The sequence below is a fragment of the Colobus angolensis genome, unplaced genomic scaffold (assembly GCF_000951035.1).
Source record: "Colobus angolensis palliatus isolate OR3802 unplaced genomic scaffold, Cang.pa_1.0 Scaffold322, whole genome shotgun sequence".
NCBI classification, from domain to species: domain Eukaryota; kingdom Metazoa; phylum Chordata; class Mammalia; order Primates; family Cercopithecidae; genus Colobus; species Colobus angolensis.
In genome coordinates this window covers 1,768,963-1,785,408 of record NW_012116511.1, presented here as the reverse complement: position 1 = coordinate 1,785,408, position 16,446 = coordinate 1,768,963, and the positions used below count along the sequence as shown (strand labels likewise).

Genomic DNA, 16,446 nt, shown 5'->3' with positions numbered 1-16,446 from the left:
CAAACTTTCTGAGAGATTTACTCTTGGTTCTTTGTACCTTGTTTTTCTTAAAGATCAAAGTATCTGTGTCTTCGGGAGGTGACTGCATTCGAACGTACAAGCCAGAAATCAAGAAAGGAAGTTACAATAATATTGTTGTCAATGTAAAGACAGCTGTTGCTGACAACCTCCTCTTTTATCTTGGAAGTGCCAAATTTGTAAGTCTAATATTCAACTTTTCATTAGGCTGCTGTATGTGTCTAGATAGAGGTTAACCCAAAAATGTGTAGAATCCAATAACATGGTCCCCAAATGGTCTAACATAGGAGTTCAGATTTGAAAACCTCAGCATCTTACCTCACAAAATTCTGAAGTGTCAAATTAAGTTAGAAGTCAAATGAAAGGAAGAAAACTACAGTATTTAGTCACATTTACCTTCATTTGTCAGTATATCATCATTTCTATTAAATTATACTTTCAGATCCAGTGATTTAAGAACGCTAATGAGAACAAAGCTATTTTACTTACTTTTTATTTATTTATCTTATTTACTGTTCAAACTAAATTATAATAAACTCTTCTGTTAATGAAATGAAAATAGCAAAGTGTGTACTATTTTTTTTAACCATTGAAAACTCTTCTAACTTGTTTTGAATTTGTGACCTGAACTAAAGTAACACACATTATATCGACAAAAGCCCACCCGTAAAGTTCTAATTTCTTCCATTTGAACTATTTGATTTTGCATGCATGGGGATCTTCCAAAATGAATATGACTTCTTAACAAATCAGTCATGGTATAAGTCAATATTTGCCATTTGGGTAAGGGATTCTAGGTCAATTTGGGAAATAAAATCATAGCTGCTCCCTCAAAAATGTCAGTGTCCTTGGTGAAAATAATAATGGATTCTGAATTTAAATATTTGTTTTTATCTTTACCACAAGTATCAGAGTGAGAAAGGCTTTGGTCTCAAAATTAGACTTAATTAGAATTGGTAAAATTAACAAACATGCCTGAGCATTATGGACTTTTTTTTTTTTTTTTGCTTTAAGGATACAAAAATAAAATATTATTTTAATAATGTATAATAATAAATAATATTACTTGACAAGTATTATCATGAAGCTTCTAATTATTTCACATGTCTGCAAATGGCACTTACTGAAAATCACTCTGCTTATCTCCTCTTTAAAGGTGCTTTATATCTGATATCTCTTGTTTTTGTATTTCTCTGAACTAGATTGACTTTCTGGCTATAGAAATGCGTAAAGGCAAAGTCAGCTTCCTCTGGGATGTTGGATCTGGAGTTGGACGTGTAGAGTACCCAGATTTGACTATTGATGACTCATATTGGTACCGTATCATGGCATCAAGGTAACCAACTTAATAAAGATTAAGATAATTAAATGACAGAATTTTGAAGTAGTTTCCCAGTTTATAAGACAACTCCTATTTCCATTTCAATAAGGTAGCTGTGTATGTATGTAGACACATGTGTATGAAGTTTATATGTTATACGTATACATGTCTCAGAGTGGGTATGTTTGTCATACTTGTTAGGAACTGACAAACTTTCCAGGTATTGACCAGAGGACCCAGTCCATTTCTGACCCCTTCATCTTGTGTCTGTAGGAATTTGGGGGCGTCACTGTCTCAGGCTTCTTATCTCACCTGTAAAAAGTACTGTCACTCATTCTTATGCAATACAAGCCAAAGCATAAGAGCATCATTATTGCCTATCTTTGGTGTACACGGCTCCTCTTTTAGTCTACATAGCCACCACAGAAACATGCAGTATCAAAACGCTGAAATTCATATGTAACATATCAGGTCCACCCTACTTAAAATGGGGAATAATCGAGAATTGATTCAGTTATTCTATCTTTGAGCTTTAATGCAATTATCAACATCTAGTACGATATAGATTACTTATAGAACTATCCCTGTCTTCAGCACTTCTCTCTCATTGTCTCTTCTTGTTTTCCCAATTCTCAACTCCCTGTTAAACCCAAAGCAGCTAACAGTTGAGAGGTATGGTTACGGGCCTAGGGCTGGACATGAAGCTGATTGGAGATAGAGAAGACTTAAAGAACTGGTAATCGTTGATTCTGGGTGATAGATACATAGAGTTGCATTCTGTTTATAGATACTTAAGCTTTTCCATAATAAAAAGTTTAAAAGAAAGAGCCATGTTCCATGACATGTGCTGTAGTCCCAGCTACTTGGGAGGCTGAGGCAGGAGGATCATTTCAGCCCAGGAATTCAAGGCTGTGGTCATGATGATTGTGCCTGTGAATAACCACTGCAGTCCAGCCTGGGCAACATAGCAAGACTTCATCTCTTAAAAAAAAAAAAAAAAGTTATAAAAAAAAATAAGACGCAATATTTTTAGTTCGTTTTAAGCAAGTTTTTCAGCAAAAGTGTGTGTGCATGTGAGAGAGAGAGAGAGTGACAGAGTGCTTGCATATTTAGTGGTGTTGAGGGAATTAAGTACTTAACCGGATTTAAGGACATTTATACTCATAAAGTACAGTTCTTCTTTCAGAAAAGATACATTCTGTTAAAGAAGGTGAACCTTATTTGATAAATTCATTCTTTTGTTACCATGTATTTCACTTAACACTGCATCCTCAAAGATAAAAAGATTACCAAAATGAGACAGCAGGGAGAGAAATATGACACCGAAGTTTTATTATGACTGCTTGTCTCAAAAGAGAGACCAGATTTTCATATTTAACAGCTCATGGAAATCAATCACTTAAAAAAGAAAATGAAATAAAATGATAATAGCTTTCAAAATTCTGTTAATTGAATTTCAAAGTGAACTTATATGCAATTTGTACACTGAAATCTGAAGGGTGGATATGGTACTATACATTAAGATGCTGTGCCAAACAACAAAAGATATACCATTCTAGGAAGACTACTTCAACAAACTGGGATCCAAGATATTATAAAGAATTTTAGGAGAAATCATGCAGCTTATGATATGGAAGGGTGGTTCATTTGGGGTCCACTTGCTGAATTAAATTAGACAAAATGCTGAAAGTAATATAAACTTGCATAAATTGTATGTGTTGGTAAATAGTAAATTATGTAAGCCATAGGAAAAAGACTTTCCACTTAACCGATAGCAATTCCATCAATTAACTGCTGCTGTGTCATTTCATGTCAATGAACACACACAGAATCAGGATATGGTGCTCACTGGTTCTGGTTGAAACTGATGTGAGTGTTCAGCCAAGATCAGACTCTGAGTATTGATTTGAGATCTAATGAATTTGGAATGTTAGAAACTAAACAGCCAGTTTTCTCCCAAATTCTTAAAAACAAGTCTCTGCATTTTATATCTTTTAAATCTGGAATTACCAGAAATGTGATGCATATTTCATTTTCTGTATGGTCCTCCCCTTCACTTCAACTCGTACCCTTGAAGAACTGGGAGAAATGGAACTATTTCTGTGAGAGCCCTGGATGGACCCAAAGCCAGCATTGTACCCAGCACATACCATTCGACGTCTCCTCCAGGGTACACTATTCTAGATGTGGATGCAAATGCAATGCTGTTTGTTGGTGGTCTGACTGGGAAATTAAAGGTAATGTGTTCATCCTCCTCCTGTTCTATTTCATCTTTGTTGACATCTCTTGACATAATTGCTTCAGGAGAAGGTATGATAAAGCTCTGTAAAACTTGACCACGTTTTACTTAACTTGCATTTATGAAAACATGAATTTATTTTGAGTAAGAATTTTCTTCTTTGAAGATTCAACCTGGAAACACAATATTTTTAAGCCTATGTGTGTTTATTTAAACAGCTGTTGTTTTGTCTTTATCTGTGGCATCAGTTTTGTGTATATTCTTGTTTTAGTTGCCTCAAGAGCCAAGTGTTTTTTAAGTATACCTGATCTTCTGAATCGATTTATGATTTATAGATATGAAGTGCTATAAAGTTATGAATACTTTGGGAGATATCACAGGAGCTATAAGCTTTCAAAACATGATCTGGTTTAAAGTTTTCAAGTTGCTCTTATTCTTATATGGTGATGCACTTAATATTCATAATTGCTTCATGATAGTCCTTGCGCATTTCAAATTGCAGAAAGCCTGCCTTTTAAAGAAGGTTGTGTTGATTAAATGGAATTAGGTGTTGGGAAACCACTACGGGTGAGATGCAGGAGCACAGCCAAATATAATGGATAATCCTGGGATTGTCAGAATCATTCTGGGATGAGATTAGTCAGAAAATGTGAAAAGCCAGGGTGACCCCAAATTTATGAGGACTCAGCCTTCATATAGAATGAGGTCATTTTATTTGCTTTGAGTATGAGATGTGACTCTAAATTATGAGAACTGATTCCAAAACCACACACTGAAGTTATCCTCATTTCTTAGAACTTCATATAAATGTATATGGTACATAGTTATATATAGTCATATTATCAACTTTCTCTCCTTCACAGATAGATAAATACAGGGACAGCACACAGTAGTACAAAAGCCATGAATTTTGAAATCAAATCCAGGTTGAATTTCCTTCTCTTCCATTTACTAAAATATGACCTTAGACAAGTTACTTAAACCCTTGGGCTTTGGTTTTCTCAATTAGAGAAGAATGATAAAAATATCTACCTTGCTTGCATATTGCAGGATACAATAATACATTTTTTAATATGCTTATAACTCTTCCTATATGTTAAGTAATGTTCTCAGTAGTTTACATGAATTAACTTGTTTAATTTTTACAACAACCCCAAAAGGTATGTCTTAGTCTGTTAAGGCTGCTGTAACAAAAATACCCTGGGTAGTTTATAAATAAACAAACATTTATTTCTCACAGTTCTTGAAGCTAAGAAGTCTGAGATCAAGGTACCGTCAGATTTGGTGTTTAGTGAGGGCCAGTTTTTCATAGAAGGAGCCTCCTTGCTGTTCTCACATAGTAGAAAGAGTGAACAAGCTCCTTTGGACCTATTTTATAAGGGCACTAATTCCATTCATGGAGGCCCTGCCCCTCACCACCTAAAACTCACCTTTCAAATGCCCTGCCTCCTAATACCATCACTTTGGTGGGTAGGATTTTAATATATGAATTTTGGGAGCGACACAAACATTCCCACCACAGCAAGGTAGATACTAATATTCTCCTCATTCTATAGTTAAGGAATCTGAAGAAGAGAGATGTTAAATATCTTGACCAAGGTCACACAGTAATTAGCAGAGCTGGGATTTGAACACAGGTTAATAGGCACAATAGTCTTCACTCGCAACATCTTGCTTCACTGCCACAGTGAATAGTGAGACTGTGTGTATAAAATATATGGCAAATAACTGAGGTGTGGTCATCACACCTTAAATTGTATCTTAATACTTATTATGCAAATGTAATTGGTACAAAAGCAGCATTCTGTCAGTCTCAGAAAAAGGAAGAAAACATGAACAAATGAAATCTACAGAAAACCTTAAGAAATCATTTTGGCCAAGAATTTCAAGGCTCCTGCCACACCAGAATATGAACCAAAAGCTGAAAACAACTAAATGAACTTGCTGATGAGAATTCAAATGAGCAGGAAAATCTCTCAAATATAGCTTTTCAGGATGCGAGAAGAAGCAGAAAGCAAGCAGAATTCACAAGTAGGATAATCAATCTCTAGAAAATTAAGAGGTTCAGACTGATGACAGAGCATTGCAAGGACGACTCCAACGTGCAAGTCGGGGCTCCGATCAACAGTCTTTCTATGCGGCTGTGCACCACGTGGTCACAGCAGTGGGAAATGTACATGTTGATGGGTTTAACCTAAAACTATAGCAGTAGGCCATACCATACAGCCTAGGTGTGTAGTAAGCTATACCATCTAGATTTGTGCAAGTACTGTACACTCTATGATTGTAACTATTCAGTAACTGATTTTACTATTCAAAATTTTAACTAGTCAGTAACTGTTTTCTTACATGTGTTCTAAAAACCAAATGAGTCGATGCACTGTTTTTCCTAGATAATTTGAGTAAATATGGGTTCACTGTGGCACAAAGTTTTTAAAGTTATAGGCACCAGAATATAGTACAATCATGTGTCACTCAATGTCAGGAATACATTCCGAAAAAGATGGAATTAGGCAATTTCTTCAATGTGCAAACATCATAGAGTGTACAGTACACAAATCTGGATGGCACAGCCTACCACACACCTAGGCTCTATGGTATAGCCTACTGTTCCAAGCCTGTACAGCATGTTACTCCACTGGATACCGTAAGCAATTGTAACTCAGGGTAAGTATTTGTGTATCTAAACATAAACAAGGTACAGTAAAAATACAGTATTATAATTTCATGGAAGCACCATCATATATGTGATCTGTCATTTACCAAGACATTTGTAATATGTCAATGCCTAAACAGTTGTTTAAATTTACAACAAACTTCTCTAGGAGGGACCAGGTCATTCTGTTTCTTCATGATTGTGCAGACCTTTCCTGTGAAAATGACACCAGGATTGGATTTGTTCAGATTATTTATTGATTCTCTATTTGACTCCAGGCCCCGTGCTGTGTATACAAGTAAACAACACCAACGCGGTCTCTTTTCTTACAAAGTTGCTTACTTTTTCTTCATTCCCTTGAACTCGAAATCTTCTTGGCTGTGAACAGAAATTTAAAAATTTAGAACAGCACTACCATAGAGTGATTTAAACAAGTGCTTTTACAAAATCTCTTCTATGTCATCAGCATGTACCCTTTCTTCAGATCTCAGGGGAAAAATCTTTGTGTATGCATGGCCCAAATTTGCCCAAAGAAAATTAGGTAGGAGCATTAGCATTTATTGAACACCCTCTGTATGTCAGGCACTAAGATTGGTGCCATAAATAAATTATCTGACTTTATTCTCACAACAATTCCACACTGCAGACAAAAGAATAGAGTTGTAGAGAAGGTCAGCAGTTCACCTAAAGTAAGAAGCTAGGAAGTGTTTATTTACTGATGATGAAAACTGGTATAGCAAAATGTAATCAGCATTCATTGATTACATAGTTGAGCTTTTCCCCTGTTGTTGACTCATCCTGGAGGAGCTCTAAGGATATAGATATAATATGGTGAAAAGATGAATATGTACATATGCCAAAATATCAGAAAGAATGGATAATGATCACTTTAGCTTCTGCTGACAATAACTCTCATGGATAAACCAAGATTATTTGTGAAATTCCAAATTCTAACAAATACGGTATTTCTTTCTGCAGAAGGCTGATGCTGTACGTGTGATTACATTCACTGGCTGCATGGGAGAAACATACTTTGACAACAAACCTATAGGTTTGTGGAATTTCCGAGAAAAAGAAGGTGACTGCAAAGGATGCACTGTGAGGTTAGTTGAGATGAGGACTCTCCCAGATCTGTCCTGTGCATAATAAAAGCTTCAATTTTTATTGCATAATATTCTATTATCATGTGGATGATGTAGAGCAGGTTTGAAATGATTATGCTCAGAGGTGGAATTACCCCAAAACTAATGAATCTTCAAGTCCCTGCTTGCATTTGTGAAGGCATATTTCAAGGCCCTGGGAGGTACACTAGCAGTACATTTGCATAGTCATATGTTTTTATAAAATTTGCAAAGGTAAGAGATTTTGACTACAATCAGTTAAGTTTCCACTCCAGTGTTCCTTCATGTCGAGGGGGGTTTTAGTGTCTGTGAGTAACTCATTGTTATAATTTTTTTTTTCCTAAAGAGAGCTTTCCCCAAATTGATTAAGTTTCAGGTCTTGCTGAGCATGAATTCACTCTATGTTTATAACAAAATTAGAACTCCAGTCCAGGTTTTATGGTTTTTTTATTGACACATAGGATCCTACAAGTGCTTCAAGTGGAAACCTATGGGATTTAATGATTCTGCTTCAAGAGAGAAGGAGAACAAGGGGCCGAGATAGTCCAGGAGGAAAGTTCCTAATACATGTCCTCAATTATAAGATAGAGGGTAGAATGAATAGGAATCTGAAAATATTTAACATCCTATCATACTAAGCATGTGTAGAGAATAAACATTTTTATATAAAAATGAATAGAGGATATAGAATATTTAGCTAGAAGTAGAGGATTTCTCAGCATAAAAATCTTAGAGCCCACTGATCACCCAAGCCTAAAGCAATTTTATTATGTTAAATTAAAACGATAAAACATACTTTAAATACAACATACTTTAAATACCTGCAGACTTAACATGTCATAACAGCAACTCAGAAACCAATAAGTGCTAAGGAGTTTGTGTTATTTTTCATTTAAAGGACATACATATGTTTGTAGGACCCAAATCCTAGCAGAGTACACTTCACATTTCCTTCTCTACATCTCTACAGTTTCATAGAAGAAAGTAGCCCCAAAATATTATCCATCTAAAAGTCTTAACTTCCAACTCTTTGTTTTCTTTTTGACATCATGGACTTGTCAACATGAAATTGAGGATAGTCTGAAAGCCTGACCCATTCATTGTTTAAGATGATTTTGTCAATAATCTTCAACAAAATCTAACATGGAAGGTTGTCTATAAAATTCTTTCAATACATGAAAGACAATGAAGCCCATATTGATATTCTGCTACTCACAAACACCAACTTTTCCCTAAGCATTTTTCTTGGTAAACTTCTAAGCAGGATTTTCAAAAGCCTATTATCAACAAAACATCTAAGGCATTTAAATATCCATTCAGCAGTGCATGTCATGTGAGACTGTAACATCACTAATTAACAATTCTGCAAAGATTTTGCACTTCAACATATAAAGCATTATGCTAATTTCTGATGATAAGAGTATTCCTGTATATACAAAGGGTGTTTTGTAGGTTACAGAGATTCACACTTACAACTTTTTGATACTAGAATGAATACAACCTAGTCCTGGCCATGAAGAGACATCACCAAGAAGGGAGGAAAAGACAAATATTAAATAGTTCAAATATCAGGCGTAATACAAATCCCTTTAAAAACACATATTCAGAGTATACGACGATTGCCCACATCAGATTAAGGGCATCATGATCTGCTTCATGGAGGAGGTGACGTTTGAAATGGGTCTTGACCTGAGGTAAGAGTCCAAAAAGAGGAGACAGCAGATGAAATGTGAAGAACATTCTAATTCCTGAAACCAGTAAGAGCAAAGGGAGGAAGAGTGGGCAGCTGGAGTGTTTTTAGAAAAGAACAAGTGTGAATCCAATCATACAGGACTGGCAAATGGGAGAATGATTCGGGTAAGCTGCAGTGGCCACGTAGGTTCATACACAGTTCTTCCCAGCATAATCATGGTTTCTTTTCTACCCCATAACGGTAGCTGAATGCAAAGTAAACCAACGTAGCTGAAGACACCAACCTCAAAGTACCACAGGCCACAACACAGCCTGTCCACAGTGCCCATTCACCCATATGCCTGCCTTCTGCTTGATTTGGCCAAGCACTCTATCTTGGAAATATTCATGGCCCACGTCTTTTCTGTCATTGTGCATTTTTGCCCCATTGCTAACACTTGGCAGTGTCAACCCTTTCTCATACCCCTTGCCATCAAACTATCTTTGCATTTTCCTTTTAAGGTGAAGTGATACGTATACTGAAATAATCCTATATTTTTTAATGTTTTAGTGTGTCGTTTTGAGCTGTGCTAATACTTTGATAAGGATTGTTATTGTTTTGTGAGTTCTCCAATTACATAGTTGTGTAAGTTTTTAGCGGTCGGCCCCAACCCCATTTTCCCATAAGCCCTGTTATTTGTTAGAATAATTTTTAGAGAACTCCTGGTGTGTGTTTGTTTATTTATTTGTTGTTTTCAGGAAAACACTTATCACATTTGAACATAAAGAGCAATCATTCCTACTAAAGAGCAGGAGTGATTTTATAGAGAAGATGTAAAAATGAGGCTAAAAGAGGTAGACTAACAAAATGTCATAAAGACCTTAGAATGTCAGTTTTAGAAATTTGCATTTATTCAATAGTCAGTAGAAGAGATACAATTGTTGTTATGTTTTAGAAAGAGTAATCTGTCAAAGATATTTTTGAAAGTGTATCTTATTTTTCTCACACTTCTAAAATTCACATTAAGATTAAAGTAAGGGGGAAAAAAGCTGCTACAAGTAAAATGTAGTTAGTTGAGCATTGAAATGATATTTTAATAGACTAAGCCCCAATAGTCACCTAGTTCTTGTTAACTAGAGTTACATGTGGAAGAACATAGTTGCTCCAAAATAGCATAATTAATCTGTACTAACTTTACCAGACATCAAGGTTCAAAAGAGAAACGAAAGGCAAGTTAAGAAGCTTATTGTTTATTAATTATGAAAGAGTAGGGTTTTTTTTTTAGTAAATGTATTCAGAATGAATAGGATAATTCTATTCCATGTTGAAATATTACAGTATATACCTTGAAGGACTCATATTTTTTCTCATCCCATAGTCACCAATGCAAAGCCAGACTTATCTTGTTTCTTCTAGTGTTTGCTAATGAATTAAATGAAGTGGGGGGAGCTACAGCTCTGTGTTTAGCCACTCCCAGCCCACAACTCTTTCCTGCAGATATCCCCACAATGGTAGTAACATCAGACAGATAGACAGGTAGATAGAGAGATACATAAAAATAGCCTCATGTTTGGAAAAAATATTTTAAATGTTGTATTCACAAGACTTATCTTAGATATTCATTAATTACGCACCCAATATTGATTAGACATATATTCTTTGTGAGGCAATTTGCTATACTAAAATCTTTTTCATTCCACAAACATCAACTGGATTCTAGGATCCAAGTACTGTACTGTGTGTACTAGATGTTTTAAGTTTGTGCCTGACATGGGACCTAGCCCATAATCTCTTAGATGGTCTCATGAAATTCACATTCTAGTGAAGGAGACAGATAAAAAACATACAAATAAATACAGGCCTCCTTCATTTTCTGAATCTAATTTGTTCCAGAAAAACTTATTGGAAGGCAAATATTGAGAGAGAGTAGGATCCTATATAAAAGAAATGTAATAATGTATTCTCAGCCCATCCAGAAACCCCACCATTTTGCTCAAATACCAGTAAGACACCCTTAGGCTTCAATATAACTATCTACTACCAAGTACTTCTACAAAACATAAAGCACTTAAAAAAACTGATGACTTAGTTATTGTACACCTCATGAAAGGTGAGAGATGGCTTTTACTTATTCTAACACGGTGGCAGTAGAGATGGAGATATGTGGATGGAACGAAGATGTATTTAAGATATTTCCTGCCCTACAACAGCCTATAATCTCACTGCTGTTCAATGATGTGTTGAATAATGACAGACCAAATAGATATGATCTGATTCACGTGAAATGTCTCCTTCTCAGTCCTCAGGTGGAAGATAGTGAGGGGACTATTCAGTTTGATGGAGAAGGTTATGCATTGGTCAGCCGCCCCATTCGCTGGTACCCCAACATCTCCACTGTCATGTTCAAGTTCAGAACATTTTCTTCGAGTGCTCTCCTGATGTATCTTGCCACACGAGACCTGGTAAAGATCATGTGCATAGCAGAGTTTCCATGATTGAAAATGTGTTTGCTTCTTTTATCAGTTATTGGTAAAATTATCAGTTATTTTCTAAAAAGCTTGGGATGGCTGTCTGGCAGCCAAGAATGGGTGATACAGATAGTGCTTATGTATTTTCACTAATAACTTTAATCACAGACACAATTTAATTACTATTTATTTTCGGTACAGTTCCCCACATAATCCTTTAAGCAATACATCTGGTAATAATTTTTCCCAGCATGGAGCCATGCAGCAGCAAAATGCTTCCTTAATCTTCTTTCAGAGACCTAAGTTGAAAAGGAGATTCTAAATATTCTTTGGCCTCATTTTTTTCTGGTCATTATTTCTTAATGAATTCTTTCAGGGAACATACCTTTTGGTTCACTTAATGTGTTTTCAAATGAACTCACATTTTACTACTGTAACAAAAGAGTATGTCTTAGAAATTTGGTGGTGACCATTTGCATCATAATCTCACAACCACAAAAATTCAGAAAATAGTAACACCAATTCTATTTTCAGAATGTATTTCTGTAACAGAGCGACATATTCAGCAATTTAGCCACAAGACCCTAATATAAACCCCACAAAAAAGCCAACACTCATCTATTTCTCTGTGTATCTAATCACTGGTGTATGTTTACTCTATTAATAGAGAGATTTCATGAGTGTGGAGCTCACTGATGGGCACATAAAAGTCAGTTATGATCTGGGTTCAGGAATGGCTTCTGTTATCAGCAATCAAAACCACAATGATGGGAAATGGAAATCATTCACCCTGTCAAGAATTCAAAAACACGGTGAGTTTTTACAGTAATAATGCAATATGGGCCTTAATCATGCAATCCAGAGTGCACATGTACCTGATCAAGAGGAAGATTCCGTCTATCATTTTAGCTACTCACGAGTTCAGTGAAAAATTGATACAGTCATTTTTTTGGCTTAGATTATAGGTGATTTGGGTTAAACATGACTGATTGAAGAGCCAAATGCTTCTCTATCATTTTCTTTTGAAACTGAGAGCTTAATTTGAAAGCATAAAACTGTCTTACAACTTGCAAAATTATATCCTGTAATATGTTTGAAAAATGTTGAGTACTTTTCTTTTCTCCCTATTCTGTCAAGATGTTTCCTTTAAAGTGGCCCGCAGTGGAATCTGTAGGGGTGGTAGGGCATAGTTATCAGTTCTCTGCTCATTTAAATTGCCAAACATTTGTATGCATGCAAGTAAATAATTGATCAATAGTAACATGACATGGTTATGATTCCGGGACATTTTAAAACACTTCCCCAAATGTTGTTTTACCTAATCACATAAGCAGGTATTTTGTTCCAGTGTTAGAGAAAGTAAAATATACACTCAAACTTTTATGTGGTCACAGACATATATAAAAGATCTCACAACCAAGACAGAAATCCAAGTCTATTAGTTCCGAGTGTCGTACTATTGCTTTTTAAGTATATAATTGCACTAATTCTGTGTAGTATGGAATTACCAATATCTGCAAATGAAACTTCGTTACTTCTGCTAATATAAATACACTTAATTAATGTTGCCAATGCCAATGTGACATTTCATGAAAATTTAAATTTAACTTTGTACCATCTTTCATTTCTGCATTTAATACATATCTGCCAAGCACCTTCTAAGTTCCATGTAAGAACTAAATGAAGTTCTAAGTTCTTGCCTTCAAGGAACTTGCATCAAATTGGGGAGATAGACAAGTATCAATGGTTAGAGGTTAGAGAGCTAATTGCTCTGATAGAGATGTGTGTAGCCAGCGAGCAATCTCAGAAGAGAGACACTTGAGTGAAACAGAGAGGTCAGTTTCCACTGGAGTGCCCCTGAGGCACAGGCTGGATGAGGAGTTAGCTGGATGAAAAGCATGTATGGACATTTCAGAGTAGTGAAAGTCGTGTGAAAGCCTGGAGTCATCAGAGAGCATAACACATCCTTTTCCAGCTGCATTTCCAACAGGAAACTCTAGAGAAACCCCTCATATGGGACAAAAACTGGCTTTACAATTCTTTATTTTGGAGTGCTGCTGCATACATTGTTCCTGTGTAAGAGAGGCACAAGGCACATTTGCATGTCAGAAGCTCTGTGTAGTCAGTTGTTCAATAAGAAGAATGTTTCACTGTTTAACCCAGCATTTCCCAAATTTATTTAATCAGAGAAATCCTTCCATTCCTGTAATACTAGCATTCTGCTGAACACACTCTGGTGAATGCTTTAGTAACTACAAGTGAATACATAGCTACATGGATAAATGTTGGCAGGAAATTATCAGCAGGGGCCAAGTGATGACAGAACCAGTGCATAAGAGGACATATGAGCTAAGTGAGTGAGTTTCAACTTTATCCTAAAAGCTACAGGGATACAGAGAATACTACAAGTTTTAAGAAAGAGTGTGATATCGTAAGATTTGTGTTTTAGTAAAGTTTCTTTAGCAGCAGTTTGGAGATGTGTAACAATCTAGGATGCTACGGAGTCTGGTGAGCCTAGTGTCTCCCCACCAACTTCTCTTCTATAGTAGTAGAATAATAGATTTGAAAAAAGAAGAAAAAGATGGATATGCATTATAAAAGAAAAAAAGACAACCTAAATGTCCATCAACAGATGATTGAGAAAAAATGTGGTATATATACACCATGGAATAATATGCAGCCATAAAAAAAGAAGGAAATCATGTCTTTTGCAGCAACATGAATGGAGCTGGAAGTCATTATCCTAAGTGAAATAACCCAGAAACAGAAAATCAAATACCACGTGTTCTCACTTACAAGGCGTGAAGCTAAACAATGGATACACATTGACGTGAAGGTGGAAACAATAGACACTGTGGACTCCAAAAGGGTGGAGGGAGGAAAAGGGGTGAAAGTGTAAAAATCACCTATTGGGCTGAGCGCGGTGGCTCACGCCTGTAATCCCAGCACTTTGGGAGGCCGAGGTGGGTGGATGACAAGGTCTGGAGATCGAGACCATCCTGGCTAACACGGTGAAATTCCATCTCTACTAAAAATACAAAAAAATTAGCCGGAAGTGGTGGCAGGCGCCTGTAGTGCCAGCTACTCGGGAGGCTGAGGCAGGAGAATGGGTGTGAACCCAGGAGGCAGAGCTTGCAGTGAGCCAAGATAGGACCACTGCACTCCAGCCTGGGCGACAGAGCGAGACTCCATCTCAAAAAAGAAAAAAAAAGTCTCTTGGGTACAGTGTTCACGGTGTGGGTGATGGATCCGCTAGAAGCCCAAACTTCACTCTTGTGCAATATATCCATGTAGCAAACCTGCATATGCACCCCCTGAATCTAAAATTTTCAAACAATAAAAATAAAGACATTCAAAACACTAGGCTGAATTGGCTAATGCTATAAACTCTAAAGATAATAAGATGCTTGGTTAATGTATAGTGTAACAAACAGGGATAAAATGATTCAACAACTTAGAAGAACAATTTTTATAAATGGTCACCTTGGAAATGCTAATTTCCATGATCAGTCCGTTATCTCAACTTTTATTCTAGCCAATAAAATAAATAACCAAAAGATCTGTGCTCTGAATCAATGTTAGTCAAAGGTCAAGTTACAGAATTATATAAATTTGAAAGTAGTTAAAAGTATGTTTTAGGTTTACTATAACTCCAACATTCCATCAATTCAGAAAGTTCTTCCCCCAATAGGTCTAATTTTTCCAGATTTTACTAGAGCTACTGTTACTGTTACTTTTACTACTCTGTGGTCCAGAAATCGGAAAGAACTTTCCTTTATCCCAGCCTACTTAATATCTTCTGTTCCATTTCTGGTTTCTAGTTCAATGAGTTTGACACAGTTGGCTGATATCTTCTCATTTTTAAGTCTTCTCCTTGGTTTTCAAATTGACTCTAGACTCGCATTGCTTTTTGCCTTTCTGAATATTCCTGTCAAATGCACCAAGCAGTCATTCTCACTTTTATTTTGGGTATTAATGACATGAATCATTCTCCTTATTTCTCTAATGTATCTCCCTGGTGTCACCATTAAAAAGAAATTAAGTCCTATGAAGTTCAGTTGTTCAGGATTTTGATTCTCAAATTAGACTGGGAACATCTACCTTCTCTGGTGTCTCACCACAAATTTCTCAAATTAAACAGGTGAAATTTTTTATTATAATAAAACTATAGCTGTTCTGTTTTTCCACATGCATTCTCATATATCCTATATATTTTCTCTGATACTTTTAAAGTATTTTATTACTATAGCAGGTCAGTTAATATGTATTAATTTTTCCTTATAAAAAGAAAAGCATTGAAGCCCCAATGGGAAAAGCAAATGTTATAAACAAATAATTCACAAAAGAAAAATGCAGACTTCTTATATAAAGTTGAAAAATGCAATCTCAATAGATTACAAGTATATGGTCCTTGACCTGCAGTAGCATATCCAAAGATCACACTTAAAGCAGTAAAATCTGAATTTAAAAGGAAAAGAAGAAAGGCTTGGCAAAATAACCTTACTACCTGCTTTGATAAGATTAGCTCTTATAGGACACATTTATTAAATACCAACTATACATCAGATACTATGCTGGATCAGTGAAGATGCATAAGGTTCCTACCCTTGAGTAACTTACCTGCTGCACAAGTAGCAAATTACCATATCGTTTAGGATACAGTAAATACCAAGGGAGATACTATGGAGGGAGAGAAATAAGGCACTACCTGAGCCCTAAGGCGTTTTTTTGGTTGTGGGGGTAGGACAGGTGGAAGCAGTTGCAGGACGATCCAGGCCAAAAAGCATCATATGAAAAGATAAAGATGTATAAAAACATGGATTATTTGTGCAGATGTTGCAATCAGTTTGAATTACTGGAGTTTAAATTTCAAAAGAGTGATAGAAGATAATGCTGGGCATGTTGGCAAGGGCCAGATCACTGGAAGCTGTTTAAACTATGTGGAGGAGTT

The 16,446-nt window shown here is 36.0% G+C and overlaps 1 protein-coding gene across 1 annotated transcript in view; it reads left to right on the top strand.

Annotated features, from left to right (window-relative positions):
- LAMA2 (laminin, alpha 2) overlaps window positions 1-16,446 on the top strand; it is a 613,484-nt gene that overhangs the window by 550,295 nt on the left and 46,743 nt on the right. Inside the window, exons 48-53 of the mRNA XM_011951660.1 lie at window positions 54-197; window positions 1,221-1,354; window positions 3,417-3,576; window positions 7,213-7,337; window positions 11,327-11,489; window positions 12,163-12,307. Coding sequence (XP_011807050.1) covers window positions 54-197; window positions 1,221-1,354; window positions 3,417-3,576; window positions 7,213-7,337; window positions 11,327-11,489; window positions 12,163-12,307 — 871 coding nt within the window. The remainder of the gene's footprint in view (window positions 1-53; window positions 198-1,220; window positions 1,355-3,416; window positions 3,577-7,212; window positions 7,338-11,326; window positions 11,490-12,162; window positions 12,308-16,446) is intronic.